At 41.3% G+C, this 20,340-nt stretch overlaps 1 protein-coding gene across 3 annotated transcripts in view; it reads left to right on the top strand.

The window, feature by feature from the left end:
* The window catches only part of TBC1D22A (TBC1 domain family member 22A), a 400,970-nt gene that overhangs the window by 216,871 nt on the left and 163,759 nt on the right, over positions 1 to 20,340 (top strand). For all 3 annotated transcript variants that reach the window (XM_030815341.1, XM_030815343.1, XM_030815342.1), the window contains one exon: positions 13,022 to 13,097. In XM_030815341.1, coding sequence (XP_030671201.1) covers positions 13,022 to 13,097 — 76 coding nt within the window. The remainder of the gene's footprint in view (positions 1 to 13,021; positions 13,098 to 20,340) is intronic.

Raw genomic sequence — 20,340 nt, 5'->3', positions numbered from 1 at the left:
AAGTGTACATACCTGGATTCAAAACTACTTTATTGCTAAAAAATGCGAATGATCATCTGAGCCTTCAGCAAGTTGTAATCGTTTTCCCAGTGGAGGGTCATGTCTCGTCTTGACAGCTGCAGACTGATCAGGGTGGTGGTTGCTGAAGTTGGGGTGGCTGTGACAATTCGTTAAGACAGCAATCTGAGGTTTGCCATGTCAGTGCAGCCTTCTTTTCCTGAAAGAGTTCTGTGTAGCTTGCAGAGCTACTTGATGGCATGTTATCCACAGTAGGACTTCTTTCAAAACCCCAGTCAGTTCTCTCAAGCCCTGCCACTGCTTTATCAACTAGGCTTATAGAGTGTTCTGAATCCTTTGTTGTCATTTCAACAATGTTCACAGCATCTTCATCAGGAATAGCTTCCGTCTCTAGAAACCACTTTCTTGGAGTCCAATCATTCTGGGAAAAGAAAAAAAAAAAAGAAACCACTTTTTTTCCTCATTTGTAAGAAGCACCTTCTCATCCATTCAAATTTTGCTGTGAGATTGCACTAATTCAAGCACATTTTCAGACTGTTTCTAATTCTGTTCTCTTTCTATTTCCACCATATCTGTAGTTACTTCCTCCACTAAAGTATTGAACCCCTCAAAGTCATTCACGAATGTTAGAATCAACTTCTAACTGCCGGTTAATCTTGATATTTTGACCTCTTCCCATGAATCACAAATGTTTGTAATAGCATCTAGAAAAGCAGGTCCTTTCCACAAGGTTTTCACTGGGCTTTGCCCAGTTCATTGGAGGAATCACTTCTATGGCAGCTGTAGCCTTATCAAGTATATTTCTCAAATAATGACTTGAAAGTTGAAATTACTCCTTGATCCATGGTCTGCAGAACGAATATGGCATCAGCAGGCATGAACACAACTTTCATCTTCCTGCACGTTTCCATCAGAGCTCTTGGGGGACCAGGTGCATTGTCCATGAGCAGGAATATTTTGAACAAAATCTTTCTTTCTGAGCAGTAGGTCTCAACAGTGGGCTTAAAATACTTGGTAAACCCTACTGTCAACAAATGTGCTGTCGTCCAGGTTTTGTTGTTCCATTTATAGAGCACAGGCAGAGTACTGAGCATGCTTCTTAAGGGTCCTAGGATTTTCAGAATGGTAAATGAGCCTTGTCTTTAACTTAAAGTCACCAGCTGCTTTAGCCCCAACAAGAGAGTCAGCTGGTCCTTCGAAGCTTTGAAGTGAGGCATCGACTCCTCCTCTCTAGCCATGAAAGTCGTAGATGGTGTCTTCTTCCAGTAGAAGGCTGTTTCATCTACATGGAAAACCTATTGTTTAGAGTAGCCACCTTCATCAATTATCTTGGCTAGATCTTCTGGAGAACTTGCTACAGCTTCTCCATCAGCACTTGCTGCCTCACCTTGCACTTTTATGCTATGGAGATGGCTTCTTTCCTTAAACCTGATGAACTGACCTCTGCTAGCTTCCACCCTTTCTTCTGTAACTTCCTCACTTCTCTCAGCCTTCATAGAATTAAAGAGAGTTAGGGTCTTGCTCTGGATTAGGCTTTGGCTTAGGAGAATGTGTAGCTGTTTCGATCTTCTATCCAGACCGCTGAAACTTTGTCCACATCAGCAAGAAGCCTGTTTTGCCTTCTTAACATTCGTGTGTTCACTGGAGTAGCACTTTTAATTTCCCTCAACAACTTTTCCTTTGCATTCACAACCTGGCTGTTTGGCAAAAAAAAAAAAAAAAAAAAAGGCCTACTTTTGGCTTGTCTCAGCTTTTTGCTTGCCTTCCTCACCAAATGGAATCTTTCTGGCTTTTGATTTAAAGTGAGAGAATGTGCAACTCTTTCTTTAATTGAACACTTTACTTAAGCCACTGTAGGGTTTTTACTTGGCCTAATATCAATATTGTTGTGTCTCAGAAAATAGGAAGGCCTGAGGAGAGGGAGAGAGATGGGGAACTGCTGGTCAGCGGGTCAGTTGGAACACACACAAAACATTGATTAAGTTTGCTGTCTTACATGGCGCCCCAAAACAATTACGATAGTAACATCAAAGATCACTCGTCACAGATCCCCATAAAAGATGTAATGAAAAAGTTTGAAATATTAAAGAGAATTGCCAAAATGTGACAGTCACACACACACAAAATATATATAATATATTCATAAATATTATATATTTATATATTGTATATTTATATATTATATATTATATATTTTTATATTATATATAATATATTTATATATTATATATTTATATATAATATAATATATATATTATATATAATATATATTATATATAATATATAAATATACACAAAATATACACAAAAATATATATGTAAATATAAATGTATATAAATATATAATATATAATATATATTATATAAATATATAATATATAATATATATTATATAAATATATAATATATAATATATATTATATAAATATATAATATATAATATATATTATATAAATATATAATATATAATATATATTATATAAATATATAATATATAATATATATTATATAAATATATAATATATAAATATATACAATATATATAAATATATATTATATATAAATACATATTATATATTATATATTTATATAAATATATACAATATATAAATATATAGTATATATAAATATATATTATATAAATGTATAATATATAAATATATACAATATATATAAATATATATAATATATAAATATATATTATATAAATATATAATATATAAATATATACAATATATAAATATATATTATATATTATATATTTATATAAATATATATTATATATTTATATATATATATATTATATATTTATATAATATATATTATATATATTTATATAAATATATATTATATATTATATATTTATATAAATATATATTATATATTATATATTTATATAAATATATATTATATATTATATATTTATATAAATATATAATATATATATTTATATAATATATATTATATAATATATATTTATATAAATATATAATATATATATATTATATATAATATATATTATATAATATATATTTATATAAATATATAATATATAATATATAATATATATATATATTATATATTATATATATATATATTATATATAAATATATAATATATATGAATATATAAATATATAATATATATGAATATATATTATATATAAATATATAATATATGAATATATTATATATGGATATATGAATATATTATATATGCATATAATATATATGCATATATAATATATATGAATACATATATATGAATATATATTATATATGAATATATATTATATAAATATATAATATATATTATATATATATATATATTATATAAATATATAATATATATAGTATATATAAATATATATTATATATATAATATATATAGTATATATATATATATATATAATATATAATATATATAGTATATATACTATATATAATATATATAATATATATAGTATATATACTATATATATATATATAATATATATAGTATATATACTATATATATTATATAAATATACTATATATATTATATAATATACTATATATATTATATAAATATACTATATATATTATATATATATACTATATATATTATATAATATATTATATATATTATATAATATATTATATATATTATATAATATATTATATATAATATGTTATATATAATATATTATATAATATATTATATATATTATATAATATATTATATAATATATTATATATATTATATAATATATTATATATAATATGTTATATATAATATATTATATAATATATAATATATATAAATATATATTATATATAATATATTTATATAAAATATATAACATATTATATATAAATATATTATATATAAATATATAATTAATATATATAATACATATTATATATAAAAATATAATATGTATATAAATACATATATAAAATATAATATGTATATAAACACATATATATAAAAATATAATATGTATATAAACACATATATAAAAATATAATATGTATATAAACAATATATATAAAATATAATATGTATATAAACACATATTATATATAAAAATATAATATGTATATAAACACATATTATATATAAAAATATAATATGTATATAAACACATATTATATATAAAAATATAATATGTATATAAACATATTATATATAAAATATAATATGTATATAAACACATATTATATATAAAATATAATATGTATATAAACATATTATATAAATAAATGTATATAAAAATATATATAATGTATAATATGTATATAACACATATTATATATAAATGTATAATATGTATATAAAACATATTATATATAAATGTATAATATGTATATAAACACATATTATATATAAATGTATAATATGTATATAAACACATATATATAATGTATAATATGTATATAACATATTATATATAATGTATAATATGTATATAAACATATTATATATAAATGTATAATATGTATATAAGTACATATTATATATAAATGTATAATATGTATATAAGTACATATTATATATAAATGTATAATATGTATATAAGTACATATTATATATAAATGTATAATATGTATATAAGTACATATTATATATAAATGTATAATATGTATATAAGTACATATATATATAAATGTATAATATGTATATAATACATATATATATAAATGTATAATATGTATATAAGTACATATTATATATAATGTATAATATGTATATAAGTAATATTATATATAATGTATAATATGTATATAGTACATATATATATAATGTATATAAATATATATATATAATATGTATAAATATAATATATATATAATATTATATATATATATTATATATATAATGTATATAATATATATTATATATATAATATGTATATAATATATATTATATAATATGTATATAAATATATATTATATATAATATGTATATAATATATAATATATATATAATATGTATATAAATATATATTATGCATATATAATATGTATATAAATATATATCATATATATATAATATGTATATAAATATATAATATGTATATAAATATATATTATATATTTTGTTTTTTATTTTTTGACAGGGCCTCACTCTGTTGCCCGGGCTGGAGTGCAGTGGTGCGATCTCAGCTCACTGCAACCTCTGTCTCCCAAGCTTAAGTGATTCTCCCACCGCAGTCACCTGAGTAGCTGGAACTATAGGTGCTTGCCACCACACCTGGATAATTTTTATATTTTTGGGTAGAGATGGGGTTTCGCCATGTTTTCCAGGCTGGTCTTGAACTCCTAGGCTCAAGCGATCTGCCCACGTTGGCTTCCCAAAGTGCTGGGATTACAGATGTGTGCCACCGTGCCCGGCCACAAAATGTATGTTTTATTTAAAATGTACTCTTATAGTTTATTCTTGCAGTTTGCTTTCTTAACTTTGTAGTGTATGTTTAGACCATATATATATTCATCTAATCTGTCCAACCTAATTATTTATACAGTTGGGGTTTAGGTTGCCATTTTCCTATTTACTTTCTGTTTGTTTCATCTTTTCTTATTTGTTCTTTTTTCCCTACCTTCTTTGGATGAATTGATTATTTTTTTAAATTAATGGAGTTTGTTTTTTTTTAGAGCAGTTTTAGCTTTACAGAAAAATGGAGCAGGAGGTTAGAGAGGCCCCATGCAGTCCTCAGCGTCCTCCTTCAGCCCCAGCCTCCCTGTGATTGGCATCTCACGTCACTGACTTTAGTGCGGCATATGTGTTACAATTGAGGAGCCAGTATCAATACATTGTTGTCAACTAAAGTCCACAGTTTACACCAGTTGTAGGCTTTTTGTGTTGTAGGTTCTGTGGGTTTTGAAAGGTGTGCAGTGACATGAGTCCACCAAGAAAGTGTCGCACAGTGTCGTACCCTGCCTTGAACACCCTCGTGCCCCGCCTGTTCATCCTCTTCCTCCCAACCCCTGGGCTTTTTACTGTCTCCATAGTTCCACCTTTGCCAGAATGTGACTTAGTTGAAATCCTGCAGTTGGAGCCTGTTCAACCCACCGCACCTGCTGCCGTTGCTTCTCTTCCCGTTGGCTTACTGGCTGTCTCCCTCCCGCGCCGGCGTTTGTGGTGGCTCTGCCCCTCGCAGTGTGCATCTGGAAGTGACCGTGGATGGCCTCCTCCTGCTGGTGTGCCGCTTTACTCTGCTGGTTGGCCCGTGTCTGAAGACAAGTGACAGCCACGTTTCCAGCAGTTTACGGAGGCACTGGTTCCTCTGGCCTGGCTGGGTTGGGAGCCTTCAGCCTTAAACCACTGTTTGATGGCTGACACATCATGGAAGGCGCAGAATTGCGGGGAGGTTGGGTTTGCATTTTGTATGGATGTTGTCTTAGGTTCTTTTAGACACAGTAACTCAATAACCTCTGTGCCCTTGTGATGGAGACCTTCCTCTCTCCATTTCACAGATGGGAACACAGAAGATCAGAGAAATGAACCTGGCAGGTGGGAAAGCAGGGGGTTGGTTAAACAAGGCTGCATAGAATTTGACACCTTTCTGCCCTGAGGGCACTTTCTGAGAGCGTGCTGGCTGCAGATCCCAGTCCTTGGCCCTGCCCTTCCCTCCTCTTGGCAGAGACTGTAGTGAAGACATCAAGGGGATCCGTTTAACCAGTGCCTCTCAGCTGGGAGGGACAGCGAATGTGATAGATGGCACAATCAAGATTCAGAACGGGTTCAGCTGCCTGCAATGCCAGCCAGGAACCAATCAGATGAATGAGCTAATAGGAATAAATGGCAAGTCCTACGTTCAGGTTCATGAGCCGACCAGTCAGCTCAGCAGAAGGCAGTGTGGACAGCTAGGGGTTGACTTGGTCTTCCGTGGGAAGTGCATGTGGTCACTTTGCCTGGATTAAGGCAGTTGCCTCATGAATGATACCCCTCCATCCTCTTTTGGCTCATTCCATTGTTTCTACATCATCTTTCCGTGATGCAAATCTCTTACCTGCAGTGGCCTCCATTTGCATTTCATTACCTGTATTTGAGAGCATTGCCTGGGTCTCACCGCTGACTCCGACATGGCCTTCCTGCCTCGGAACGGTCTCCTCCTGCCTCAGCCGCAGCTTCCTCGCTGCCCTCCAGCTGCCCTGGCCTCCATTTCATTTCTGGGATGTGACATGCTCCCTCGGGTCGCTGGGGCTCTGCTGCCTGGTGCCTGAACCCTCTCTCTCATCTCTGCTCAGACCTCACGCCCTTCAAGTGGTCTTCCGGGACCAGCCCTGCTTCTGTGCTATGATGGTGTGGCCACCCAGGTCCTCGTTAGCAGTAAATGTGCACTTGCCTGGCGTGTGGTGAACATTGGCTCAGCTGCCAGACTGTCATCCCTGTGAACAGAAGGGCCCTGTCTGCCTGTCCACTTTCCCCCCGTCTGTGTCAGGGGATCCCAAGACCACCCCACAGAGCCACACTCGTGGCTGTGATTCCTCACAGTGCGGGGATGCAGAGGAGACTCCATCAAGGGGTAAAGTCCAGAGGAAGCGGTATGAGCTTCCAAGCCCCCTCCTGGCGGAGTCACACAGGACACGCTGGATCCCTCCAGTGCGGGGCTGGGACGACCCATCCGAAACGTTGCCTACTGGGGAAGCACATTAGAGACTCAGTACCGAGAATGTTACTGGGGACTGGGCATGCAGACACTCTGTGCTTGGCACGTGCCCAAATGCAGCCTCCCAGGAGGAGAGCAGGTGCCCAGGGTGAACCACCCTGCACAGTGTAGGCCCACCGAGTCATCCAGATCAGTCAGGGAATCACGGGAACTCTCCCGAAACCCACATTCTAGGCACCAGCCGGGGACCGGCCTTGCAAGCAGGACTCTCTGGGGATAGCATTCCCAGGTCCGCATGTCTGACTCCTTCGTGCACATCGATACTCAGGACTTGATTTTCTGGCACGTAGGAGGCTTTCAGAGTTGAACAGATGAAAGAACTAGTATCTGATGTGGTTCTGCCTTCCGCTGGACTGATGCATTAATGGCTTCAGTGTATTAATGGCTGACAGTGGAGTACAGCTGTGACAGGAGCCTTCCTAGCTCTGTCCTTGCATGGTCAGAGCCCAGCTTCTGTGTTCAGGGCTGGTGGCCAGGGGCCCCCCGAGAGGACGTGGAAGGGAGTCTTTTAAGAGTTGAAGGAAATGGAAGTCTCTCAGGCCATTGCTTGCAGAAAAGACTTCCTGAGGTGTTTCAGAGGCAGGTCAAGGCCTGGGTGCGGAAGGCACATTTGGTTTCAGCGTGGGGAAGACACTATATTACAGTGAAATTAGCCTGGAAAGAAGAGGCTGGACTTTGTGGGGAGGGTGGATCCTTGGTCCTGGTGGAAGAGCGCTTTGTCGGAGAGGCAGGAGGGAGCCTCACTTCTCCGTGAGCTGGCAGGTTTGACTCTGGGTACTCCAGCTGAGCTGATAGGAATTTATATTTCAACTCTTCTCTAAAATGCTCCCTAAGAAAATTTTATTCTACTGTTCTTCCGAAAAGTGCAGAAAGTGTTATTTGTTATTGGGAGGAGTGTGATGTTGTAATGGCAGCAGGTGTAAGGCAAGCTGAGCGTATTTTAAAAAATTTATATTCACAGACTTTACCTTCTGTGGAACATTTCACAAAAGGTCATTGTCTTCAGCCCTTCCTGTCTTCCCTCTGACGCATATGTTTTGTAAATTATGTCCTTTTTAAAAGATACCAGATCTCAATTGGAAAGGATATGCATATTTACTTTTTATGAAGGGAATAATGTTAATATTATTACTAATGACATTTTTGTAAGTGTAGAGTATTCTTGCTTAGTTGCTGTTTTGCCGCCCAGGTGCATGTTCACCAGCACAGGTGATCCGGGTGCCAGGTGTGGGGGGCGGGGCGCTGGGCTGGGGTATCCCGAGGGCAAATCTGGTTTCTGGGCCTTAAGCAGACAGAGCCTGTGATCTACCCAGGGGCCTTGGTGGAGCCTGTGGGCAGCAGGCTGCTGGGAGGGCCTGGGCGGTCAGTGCCTCCCCGGGACAGGCTGCTGTGAGGGCCATGGGGCATTCTTTTCTCATTCCTTTCCTCAGCCGCCTGGCTCTGGATTCCTTGGCCACGGTGTCTGCCTTCTTAAGAGTGCCCTCGAAGGCTTCCTGGTCCCAGAGCGGGGCCTTCTGCAGCCTGGGCTCACCTCCTGAGCCAGGAGGGCCCAGACCGACCCCCCTGTGCCTTAGCCTTGGCGCCTCGCCCTCCGGAGGTGGGGCCAGGCGTCCCTGCTACAGCCTTCTGAAGGCTGGCCTTCTCCGCCCCTAGCCTGAAGCCAGAATGCCAAGGCCATAGCTGTCAGTCTTTGCAGGTCTTTCAAAATGCAAACATTTTCTCTTTCAAAATGCAGACCTTTTCATTATTGGCTCTCAGGTGTCATCCTTTTTTTTAATTGTTTGGATTTTTGAGAACCCGTTTTCCCTACCTGGGTTTTGAACAAGTTGAGAAATAAAACTGTGGCAGATGGAGGCCAAAGAATAACTTTTATTTCTGCTAAATGAGAGCCTGAAATCCTGTCTTAGTGGGAGAGCCACTGAATGGCTGACTGATCCCAGGACCCATCAGGCTCACCCACCCCATCAGAGCCAGTGTTGCAGGCCGGGCCCTGCCCACCTGCTGTGGAGCCTCTGAGAAGTGCAAGGGGCTGAACCCACCTTCGCCTCTCCCTGTTTTAGCCTCCATGGGATGAGCATTTCTGCGGCTAGAGCAAGTCCAGGAGAGGCAGCGGCGGCGCTCCCTCCGCGTGGAAGCTGGCTCCAGGTCTGTCTGTTATTCACATAACCATCAGGGCCCTGGACAGCCAGGGGCGTGGCCTCTCTTGGAGTGGAAGAGATCACAGGGACCTCAGGACAGACCAATGGGGTGGTTAGAATGTGCTCCCCATGGCTCTGGAATTTGTCTGAATAGGACATTAATTAAATAATCTTAGGACATCTGTGTACTGGAGGCTGCCACACCACTCTCTGGTTTACTTCTCACCTTTAATTCTGTGCAACTGTGTTGTTCAACCGGGCTCATCAGAATTCTTCCACGAGGTTAAATGACATGACGTAAACTTGCAACACACAGTATGCCCTAAATTTTAACATCAATCTGCTTCTGTTATCCAATCTCTGGGGAGAAATTAAGTCTTAAAGGCTAACCATTGCAAGTTCAGGTCCAAAGATGATGACAGTCAAAGGAATTCAAGTCTGGAGCCAAAATTTCTTACTCCTGTTAAATTTCAAATGTATGAAAGCTCACAATTTGTCCTTAACTGTTGCTGCAGCTCCATCTCAGCCAGACAGGTGCCTGGGTCTCTCTGACACCATCGCAGCTCCTTCGGGGCCTAAAAGTCCTGCCCATTAAACGCCGTATTTTGGACAGCCAAATTCAGGAGGCCTCCAGGCTTATCCCTGAATTGGCCCACAGCGTCTAGGAAACAGATCATCCCCAGGCCCTGGAACAGTCACTCCAGAGATCCTCTCCCCGGAGCCCATCCCTCCTGCTACCCAAGGTCACCGGAGGGCCTTGGCGTCATCCTAAGTGAAGGTGGCAAACGGAGTTTTTGCGGTTCTGCCCTCAGAGATATGACAGTTTGGAATCCAGAGCCTGTCACTTGAAATCCACCTGGGAGAAATCCCTCAGCAAGCCGGCAGGTCTGACTCGGCTCATTTTCCATTTCTAGGGAAAGAAAAATCCTCAGTGCCTTGTAGGCATTTTTTGTGTTCTGTGCCACAGCGGCTGCCGTGCCCGCTCTTGTTAGGAGATGTCGTGTGTGCTCTGCGTGTGTGTGCGCGCTTTGTGTGTGTGTGTCTGTGAGAGAGACAAATGTAGAGAGTGCTGGCTGCGTGTGTTCACATTTGACTTTCCAGACTTGGGAATGCTGCTGGCCGAAGGCAGTCGCTCAGCTCCACGTTTGTCTTACCTGGGTTCCCCTCCTGGGTTGTGGAGCTGGGGGTTCTGTGAGTGCTGTTTCCACATCACTGGGGCCTCCCGAGGGCTGACACCCTTGCTGTGTGCCCTGTCACCCTTCCTCCACCTGCGGATTCTGTGAACTCTGTGGCCGCGTCCCCTCACAGCACAGGGAGGCCTGCCTGGTTGACCACCTCCAGGAACCTCTCCGTATTGGAGGCTGCCACACCACTCTCTGGTTTACTTCTCACCCTTAATTCTGTGCTCGAACTGTTTTCCAGTCCTGAGCCTATGGAAAAGGAGTATCAGTATCAAGTCCAGATCAGTCTTTCGACTTCCCTCCTGGGCCCTGAATGCCGGGTGCCACGTGGGCAGCTGCCCATGTAGACCTGCCCCCCTGCCATGCAAAGCCAGCACCTCCCTCCTGCCATGCAAAGCCAGCACCTCCCTCCTGCCAAGTGGTGCCTGCAGACCCCTGCCCCCTCCGGCCCACTGGCAGCAGATCATCCCTCACTGTCGGAAAGGCTGCCCTGACGCTGCCTGCTGCAAGCCAGCACCTGCCTGGTGGCCTGAGCCCGCCTGGTGAGCTGCAGTTGCCTGTGCCCAACACCTCCTGTTTGGACCAAGACTGCATTACCTGTGCCCTTACTGAGGCTAGTGGCCTGCCTGGCTTCCCCTAGCTGAGGCTCATGGGGCCATCCCCAGTGTCACTCCCTGAGGGCAGAGCTGCCGTAGGCAGTCATCTCCCAGTGCTGGCCGGGCCAGAGGCCCTGTGTGCTCACTAAAGCGTTCGAAGCCTAGGCCAGAACCCACAGGAGCCACAGGCACAGCACCTGTTGTTTTGCTGCCTTCTGATTCTTTCTCCACAGGTTCATGGATTAGCAACCTCAGTTCCACCTGCAACCCTGGTTCCCCTTGCCACGTAAGGCCACACATCCACAGGTTACAGGGATTGGAACCTGGGCGTCTTTGGGGCTGGTTATTATTCTGCCTTTCACATTCACTGCTGTTGGGTACAGATTAAGTCTGTTAACCATGAGTCTGGTTGAAACCCTCCTTCTGAAAATGCCCCCAAGCACCGGCTGAGGCCCAAAGGGCAGCCTCCATAGGGAATGCCCTTCTCTTGTTGGTGGGAGCTGCCTCTTCGTGTTCCTGCTGTGGAATGAGGCAGTGTGACCAGTCTTCTCTGGCAGCGCCCCCCCGTGTCGTGTATGCTCTCCTAGGTGGTGACAGCAGGAGTAATAGACCTGTCACTGCCCCGGTACCTGTTGTGTCTTGAAATCTCTTCCACATTCCACTTGCTTGTTTCCTTGAGACCTCAGACAGTCCTAGAAAGCAGTGTTATTACTCTCATGTTATTGGTAATGAAATGGAAGCCCAGAGAGGTTATGTTACTTGCCAAGGTCACACAGCTCCTGAGTCCTAGAGCTGGGGCCCCATTCCTGGGCTGTTTGACTTGAAACTGCCCAGGCCTCCTTCCCTTTGATGCTATGCAGACCTTCCTATGTTAGTGTCTGAACTTCACCTGAGTTCACCCAACTATAGCTCTGAGAGTAAAGTCACATGTCCACTGTTTTCACCCATGCAGTGACTGTGTCATTAGCATTTGGATTGTGGCCACGATGATGGTGCTGTCAGCACCGGGCACCTTTGCCATTGGCTCCTGGCAGGGCTGAGTGCTCAGGGTCCAGGTGGCCAGCGAGGTGGTCAGTTCCCGCAGACGGTTCTGGTCAATGAGCTATGCACGTGGATGCCTGTTTTTCAATTTAGATGTAAGTGTCTTACATTTACAAATAGAAATGTACCATTCCATGTTCCCTGAGATGCGCGTGCTCATCACCTGACATCAGGAAATACTGGCCTTTCCCCTCTCAGAATAGCACTCAGCGGTGCCGCAAAGGGGCTGCGCTGTGCAGGGTGCGTCCACTTACTTGTTTCTCAAGATAAAATCTCTGTTTGTGAATTCATCCTATTATAAAGCTGTTCACTTTATCCCAGCTGCCTTTTTCCCTTTTGGAAAGTGTGTTTTATTTTATATGCATATGATTCCCATTATTGTTTTTTCCTTAGGACAACTACACCTTTGCCCAACCTGGGATTCAGATGAAAGTGAAAATGTTGGAAGAACTCGTGAGCCGGATTGATGGTAAGCCGGCTTCCTGAGCAGCCCTCTCTGTGGGTGGGGGGAAGCGGCCCTCAGCCCCCGGTGGGACAGGGTGCTGCCCTCAGCCCCCGGTGGGACAGGGTGCCGCCCTCAGCCCCCGGTAGCATCCTGGCCTGCTCAGGACCCCTCGTGGGCATCCTTCTGAGACAGCTGCTGGTGCGTGAGCTGCTCTTATTTCTTCTTATTAAGGTGGTATCATCAGAATTCAGTACATTAACTTTGCAGGAGAGTAGTGAGTGTGCACCCGAAGCATGGAGCGCTCACTCCTTATTAAGCCTGGTGATTGTCATAATCTAGGTGACGGATGGTTGTTTATGGTGGTCCTTCGGTACTCTGTTCCCTGCCTCTGTGCATCATTTTTCTGTCAAGGATGCTAGAATAATTTCTCCATGGAATCTAACTAATTACTGAGTCTGGAAATAACATCTTTAATGTTATAGAAAAATTATAGTGTGTGCTCAGGCAATTTTAGATTATGCTTTCATGTTTAAGTGGGGGCTTTGAAATACTTTTTGCCTTCATCTTTAAAATAATTCCCCCTGCGATGTGCTGACTGTCATATTACAATAGCAGAGTTTAATTAAATGGAAGTTGAGAGATAATGCTTGCCCGTTCCAGGCATATTCGCCTGATAGTTTGTTAAATTAATGAACAGAGCATTAACCAAGTGATGCCAAGCAGAACTAGGCATGTATTTGTGATACCAGCTGGTCAGTGATGAGGTATGGAAAAGAGACATGCTCTTTCACAAAGAGTCCCATGCGCGCTTGGCAAATTACTTCACAGAATGTGGAGAGAAATTGCACTTTGTTGGGAACTTAGCCCTGGCCACGTGCCTTGCAGGGTCCTGCCCGCTGAGCGTTGCAGGTCACAGTGCCTTTCCCCCCACTGCGCCTTTAGCACGGAAGGCCATAACAGCAGTCTTCACGGGAAAGGCGCTCGGTTTGGGAAACTGCTGAGTGATCTAAAATGGACTCCTACAAATTACAAACTCCATTTTGTTCCTTGATTGAATCTGATTTTTAATTCTGTGTCTAATGGTTATTACCTAATTTCCATATTATGAAGTTGTCTGCAGTTCTTCTGATAATACTTTCAGTATTACATTTAGCTGCTTTTCAACTTATCATCTGTTAAAAATACTGTTTTTGCCCCCCTCAGTGCGTTCATGTGCGCTCATCGCACGCTTCACCATGAGGTCTTCTTTGGGTACGGCTGGATTCTTTTCCCTGCCAGCACTTTCACAAGCATTCCCCAACCTCATTGAGTTCTTTGAAATACGATTTGCAGTAGATGTGAATTACACGTTCTGAGCAGGTTCCTCCTTTTCCGCTTGTGTCCCTTGGAAGGCATATTTCATGTTTTCGTGGAGGTTAGAAAGTTGTGGTTAGTGCTCGTTTGTTCCAGTGCTGCAGTTTGGGAAATACTTGAATTGATTTTCTCTGGTGCTGTGGTTTAGAAAGAAGCACATTGCGGATTTGATGGATGATTGTTTAAGAGAACAGCAGCAATAACCAAAGGAACCCCAGTGAAATCTGTACTTTTTAGTAAATCATATTTTTATTTTCAGCGCAGCCTCTGAGTAGGCCATTTTCATATGGCAGTTCTTTGTTTAAAGAATCAGTGCTTCAAAACAGAGAAAGATGTGTGTTGCCGTTAAGAGGTTAAACTGTCTCACTTGTTCCTGTTCTCCTAATGAAACCTTAAGGAATTTCTATCATGGCCTCGAAATAAGAACATCCAGGCTGCTAAAGCAGTAAATAGAATTTCTGGCGTTTGAGCTCTTGGACCGGTGGGAGCCATCATCCCTGAGCAAGCTTGGGAGAAGCATCTGCAGGCCTCGGCCTCGTGAAGCTCCCCTCACCTGTTGCGTCACTTGCCTCCTAGAGAAAGGATTTGTGGGTTGGAACTTTTGCAGGGATTGTAAAGATTGTATTAAGGGCAGAGGATATTCTAGGAAGAAAAAAATTGGTTAAAAAAAAAACAAGCTTCTCAGGCCGGGCATGTGGCTTGTACCTGTAATCCCAGGACTTTGAGAGGCTGAGGTGGGCAGATCTCGAGGTCAGGAGATCGAGACCATCCTGGTTAACATGGTGAAACCCCGTCTCTACTGAAAATACAAAAAATTAGCCGGGCATGGTGGCGGGCGCCTGGAGTCCCAGCTACTTGGGAGGCTGAGTCAGGAGACTGACGTGAACCCGGGAGGCGGAGCTTGCGGTGAGCCGAGATTGCGCCGCTGCACTCCAGCCTGGGCGACAGAGCGAGACTCTGTCTCAAAAACAAACAAACTAAAAACCAAGCCTCTCCCTCTTTTCTGCATTTTAGGAGAAGGACAGCATTTATTTCAGAAAATTTTGATAATTCGGTGAAGGAAAACATCTTCATGGACTCGTTGATTAAGAATGGAGAGGTTTTGAGGACATTGCCCAGACGGGAATAGTTCAGAACAGAGCTGAATTGCTCTGCAGAGTCAAGCGGAAGTTTCAGCAGTGGTGGCGCGAGGATAAGGGCTCATCAGGAGCGAGCAGAGAGCTGGAGGAGGGGGAGGTCTTGGGGATGGAGGGGAGCCTGGTGAGGGGTGAGAGGGTAGATCGGAAGAGGGGTCGCATCACTCTTGTTTTCTTGTGGTAAGGAGTTGTGAAAGTATCTCTCAAAAGCACTTCTGAGTAGTTTCTTCTATCTTTAGTAGTAGTGTGACCCTTTTCTGTCATCCCTAAGCCTTTAGTAAAAGTCTGCCACGGAGACACGAAGGTGCTGAGAATGAAGAGAGAGGGCTGTGTCTGTAATGGAAGCCGCGTGGAGAGGAGGATGGGCGGCAGCCTTCGAGGGTGTGTGCTGGGCGGGGAGTAAAGCTCCAGGCAAGCCCGCGGATGGGGAACTCCGTGGGAACCCCCTGTATCCTTCGGGACAGACACTGTGAGTTCCCACAGAATCAGAGAGGGTGACTGGAGCCACTGAATTTGGAGTGAAAGAAAAAGGTGAGAGTAGGAGGAATGTGCGTTTTCAGTCGTGGCAGGCTAGATAATTTCAACCACATTTCCCATTGGATAAGACTTTTTTGTTTTTTTAAATTAAGCCAACAAAGCAAAAAGAAAAAAAAAAGGAAAGAAAAATAAATGTCTTAAAAGCATTGAACTGCTATCTACAAAATAAGGACTTCTGCGCCAGAGTGAAGCTAGGACCTGGCTAGGTATGCCCAGCTTTAAAGCCACCGGTGTTCTGGGTGTGTGTTTCCTGATGCAGAAGAAACATCATCCCAAAGCTAGTTGTGGTTTGGGCGCCTCATGTAGTGCTTGTGTCCAACCCGTTTAGTCAGGATAGGGATCTGAGAAATGCCCATATAGTTTGTGAGACCCAGAATAGTGACACGTGAGGGCAAAGTGGAAGTGATACACCCTCATAAAATCTAGGTTCCAACCTGAGAGGATCAGGGTTGTTTGAACCTCAGGTATGATGACTCTGTACTGGAGTACCCCAGAATGCTAGTGAGGAGCAAAACAAAATCTTGTCTGGAGGAAGTTACAACTGAAATTGTATTTTTTTTCTTTTTAATAACTCCAAACACCTTTTTCAAATAAAATGACCCACATACATGAACCCAGGAGGCAGAGGTTGCAGTGAGCCAAGATTGCGCTGTTGCACTCCCGCCCGGGCAACAAGAGTGAAACTCTATCTCAAAAAAAAAAAAAAAAAAAAAAAAAGTTGGGTGACGTTTTTGTGAACAGAAATATGCCATTGAAACTTACCTCTTGTTTCTATCAATCAGCCTATGGTAACATTGGTTTCATTATATGTCGTTTTGCTTCAGGTCACAGCTTCCAAGAACCTGTGGATGATTCCAAGTGAGTAATTGGTGGCTAGTGCTGCCGAGCTCCACAGGCACAAGCCTAGAAACGACTTCAGAGATAAGAGTATAAATCTGGAGTTTTACCCCAAATTTAATTCTTTTATATAATCTTTTGGAGTATTTTAAGGGCTTGGCATTTTTCTTCAGGAAGAATAATTTTTCTGAAAAATTCTCGAAACAAGGCTCATGGCTAAGTGGAATTAAATAACTAAAAATTAAATATAAGTCTTAAAGTTTATTTTGTTTTATGTTAGAATAGGGCATGTGTCCAGCAACTCCACAAAAAATAGAATTAGGATGTCACCTAATCTGTATTATCCTGCCTTGTGTTGCTTAAAATTTAATAAGCATTTGTAGGCTCAAAGAGGATACGCTGTTCATTCTAAAATTATCTAGCTAATGTGCTCTCAATATTTCTATTAATTGTCAATCTGTTCCCTACTTAGCAAAGGATTTAGTATATAAAATCAACAGTTTGCGCCAATTATTTAGTAATTTACTGCTGTAATAATAAATTTACATTTACTCTCCAACTGATAGAATTTCAACGTATAAAGCACAAGATGAGATTTCCACTCTGTATTACATCGAGAACGCTTACACATACTTGAAATTCCACATTTTTGCAGTGCATCCTAATGATGTCCCCTGTACATTTTGCTGTCACATCTGTTATGTCTGATGTTAACCTCTGAAATCACATGATCCGTGATTGCCCCCAAGAGAGAATGGCCAGAGGAGTGGGCTTTCAGCCCTAGCCTTTCCAAAGGCTGGAGTCAGAGCCCCTCTGTCTGAATTCTGGGGCCAGCCCCACCTGGTACTCAGTGTCATGCATCTTTTGTGACATAGATGATGTCTGTATAAATGAGATATTTGCTCCATTTTTTTATTAAAAAAAACCGTGGAGAACTTTTTTCAGTATTTAAAAAGAATATTTGAAACCTCAGCAGATGTGTCCATTTGATTATGATTATGTCCATTCTTGATTTTTTCAGATTTAAGATTAGATCATAAACAACTGCATTTCAGATCAGAGAATTGTCCCATTGGGGGTGACACTGGCACTAATCATGGATTGTTTCTGGTGCTACAGTGATGGTGCCAGGGCACCGTTGGATGAGGGGAGTGGGCAGAGCTGTTCCCTGGGGCCCCGGTTCTGGTGGGCTCCACCCTCACTTTGTTCTCAGGGGACTTAAGGCTGGGAGGCCCTCATGGGTCAGGAGGAACTGCTGGAAAAACCTGATCGTGGCTAAGCTGATCTGAACTTAGCTTGCAAGGAGCAGCAGTCCAGAGGCCTTCCCAGCAACAGCATCGAAGCCGTCGCCAGGGCCGCCTAGAGGGTGTAGGATGGACCACAGCCATGTGCCTTCTGAGTTTTCTCCTGCAAACTGTGCCTTCGCCTGTCTTCAGTAAAAAATGGGAACAACTGCATCTCTCTACCTTCTAACCCCATGGAACCTCCAAGGGCTAGGGGCGCCAGACTGAGCAAAGAAAAATAGAGAACGTCTAGTTAAACTTCAGTTTCATATAAACAGTGAACAGTTTTTTAATATAAGTATGCCCTGAGCAGTGTTTGGCACACACTGAAATTCAGAGTTCACCGATTCTTCTGTATTTATCTGGTAATCCTCCAGGGGTGATTTCTGAGTGGGGTGAAGTGGAATTCAGACCCAGGCTTGAGCTCTAGGTTACCCTTTGCTCCCCGAGGTTACAGATGACAAGAATGTGGCCTTAAATGTAATGTGTCATTTGAAATTAAAGTATACACACACACCCTACACACACGCCTGTATACACACACCCTCATATACACACACACCCTCATATACACACACACCCCTTCACAGATGCCTATACACATATCTGCCATATACACATACACACTCCTACACACACACCCCTGCACACATGCCTATATACATACTCCTCATACATACACACACCCCTATATACACGCATCTGCCATATACACATATACACACACTCCTATAGACACACACCCCTGTACACAACCCTCATACATATACACCTACACACATGCCTATATACACACACCCCTCACACACACCCCTGCATACATGCATCTGCCATATACACACACTCCTATACACACACACCCCTGCACACGACCCTCATACATACACACCTACACACATGCGTATATACACACACCCCTCACACACCCCTATATACACGGATCTGCCACATACACATATACACACACTCCTATATACACAACCCCTGCACACAACCCTCATACGTATACACATGCCTGTATACACACCCAGCCCTACACACACCCCTATATACACACTCCTGCCATATACACATACACACCCTGCACACATGCCTATATACACACACTACTTCACATATGCCTATACACACACCTGCCATATATACACGCAGGCTCCTATACACACACCCCTGCACATGTGCATATTTACACACATACCCCTCAGACACACCTGCCATATACACATACACACACCTCTATATACACACTCAGATGCCTGTATACACACACCTATGCACATGCCTAGATACACAGTACCCTCATACATACACACACCTGCCATATACACATACACACCTACATGCACACCTCTATATACACACTCAGATGCCTGTATACACACACTCCTACACACATGCCTAGATACATACGCCTCATGCATACACACACCTGCCCTATACACATACACACAGCTACATACACACCTCTGTATACACACTCAGATGCCTGTATACACACACTCCTACACATCACACCTGCCATGTATAGATACACCCACACTCCTGTACACACACACAACCCGTACAAGTGCCTATATACACACACCCCTGCGTATACATACCTGCCATATACACATACATCTACATACACACCCCTATATACACACACTTACATCTGTACACACCTGTCATATATGCATACACATACATGCCTTTATACACACACACCCCTATACATATACACAAGCCTATACACACCCACCATGTACACACACCTGCCACATACACATGCATGCATGCTTGTATACACACATACCCTTGTATTCACACACTCTTACACACGTGTCTATACACAAACACATGCCTGTATATACACATACCACTATACACACATGCCTGTACACACCTGCCATATGTCCACACCCCTCATATATACACACAAGCACTGCTATACACACAAGCACTGCTATACACATACCCCCTACACACATGCTTATACACATATACACTCACTCCTGTATACAGATACCCCTACACACATGCCTATACACACACACCCCTCATATATACACACACCTCCACACCAGCCTGTACACACATACCCCTATGCACACGCCAGTACACATATATACACATACCCCT

The sequence above is a fragment of the Nomascus leucogenys genome, chromosome 7b, assembly GCF_006542625.1.
Source record: "Nomascus leucogenys isolate Asia chromosome 7b, Asia_NLE_v1, whole genome shotgun sequence".
In the NCBI taxonomy this organism is placed as follows: Eukaryota; Metazoa; Chordata; class Mammalia; order Primates; family Hylobatidae; genus Nomascus; species Nomascus leucogenys.
Note: the sequence above shows the minus strand (reverse complement) of the source record. Positions and strands in the feature narration are given on the sequence as shown.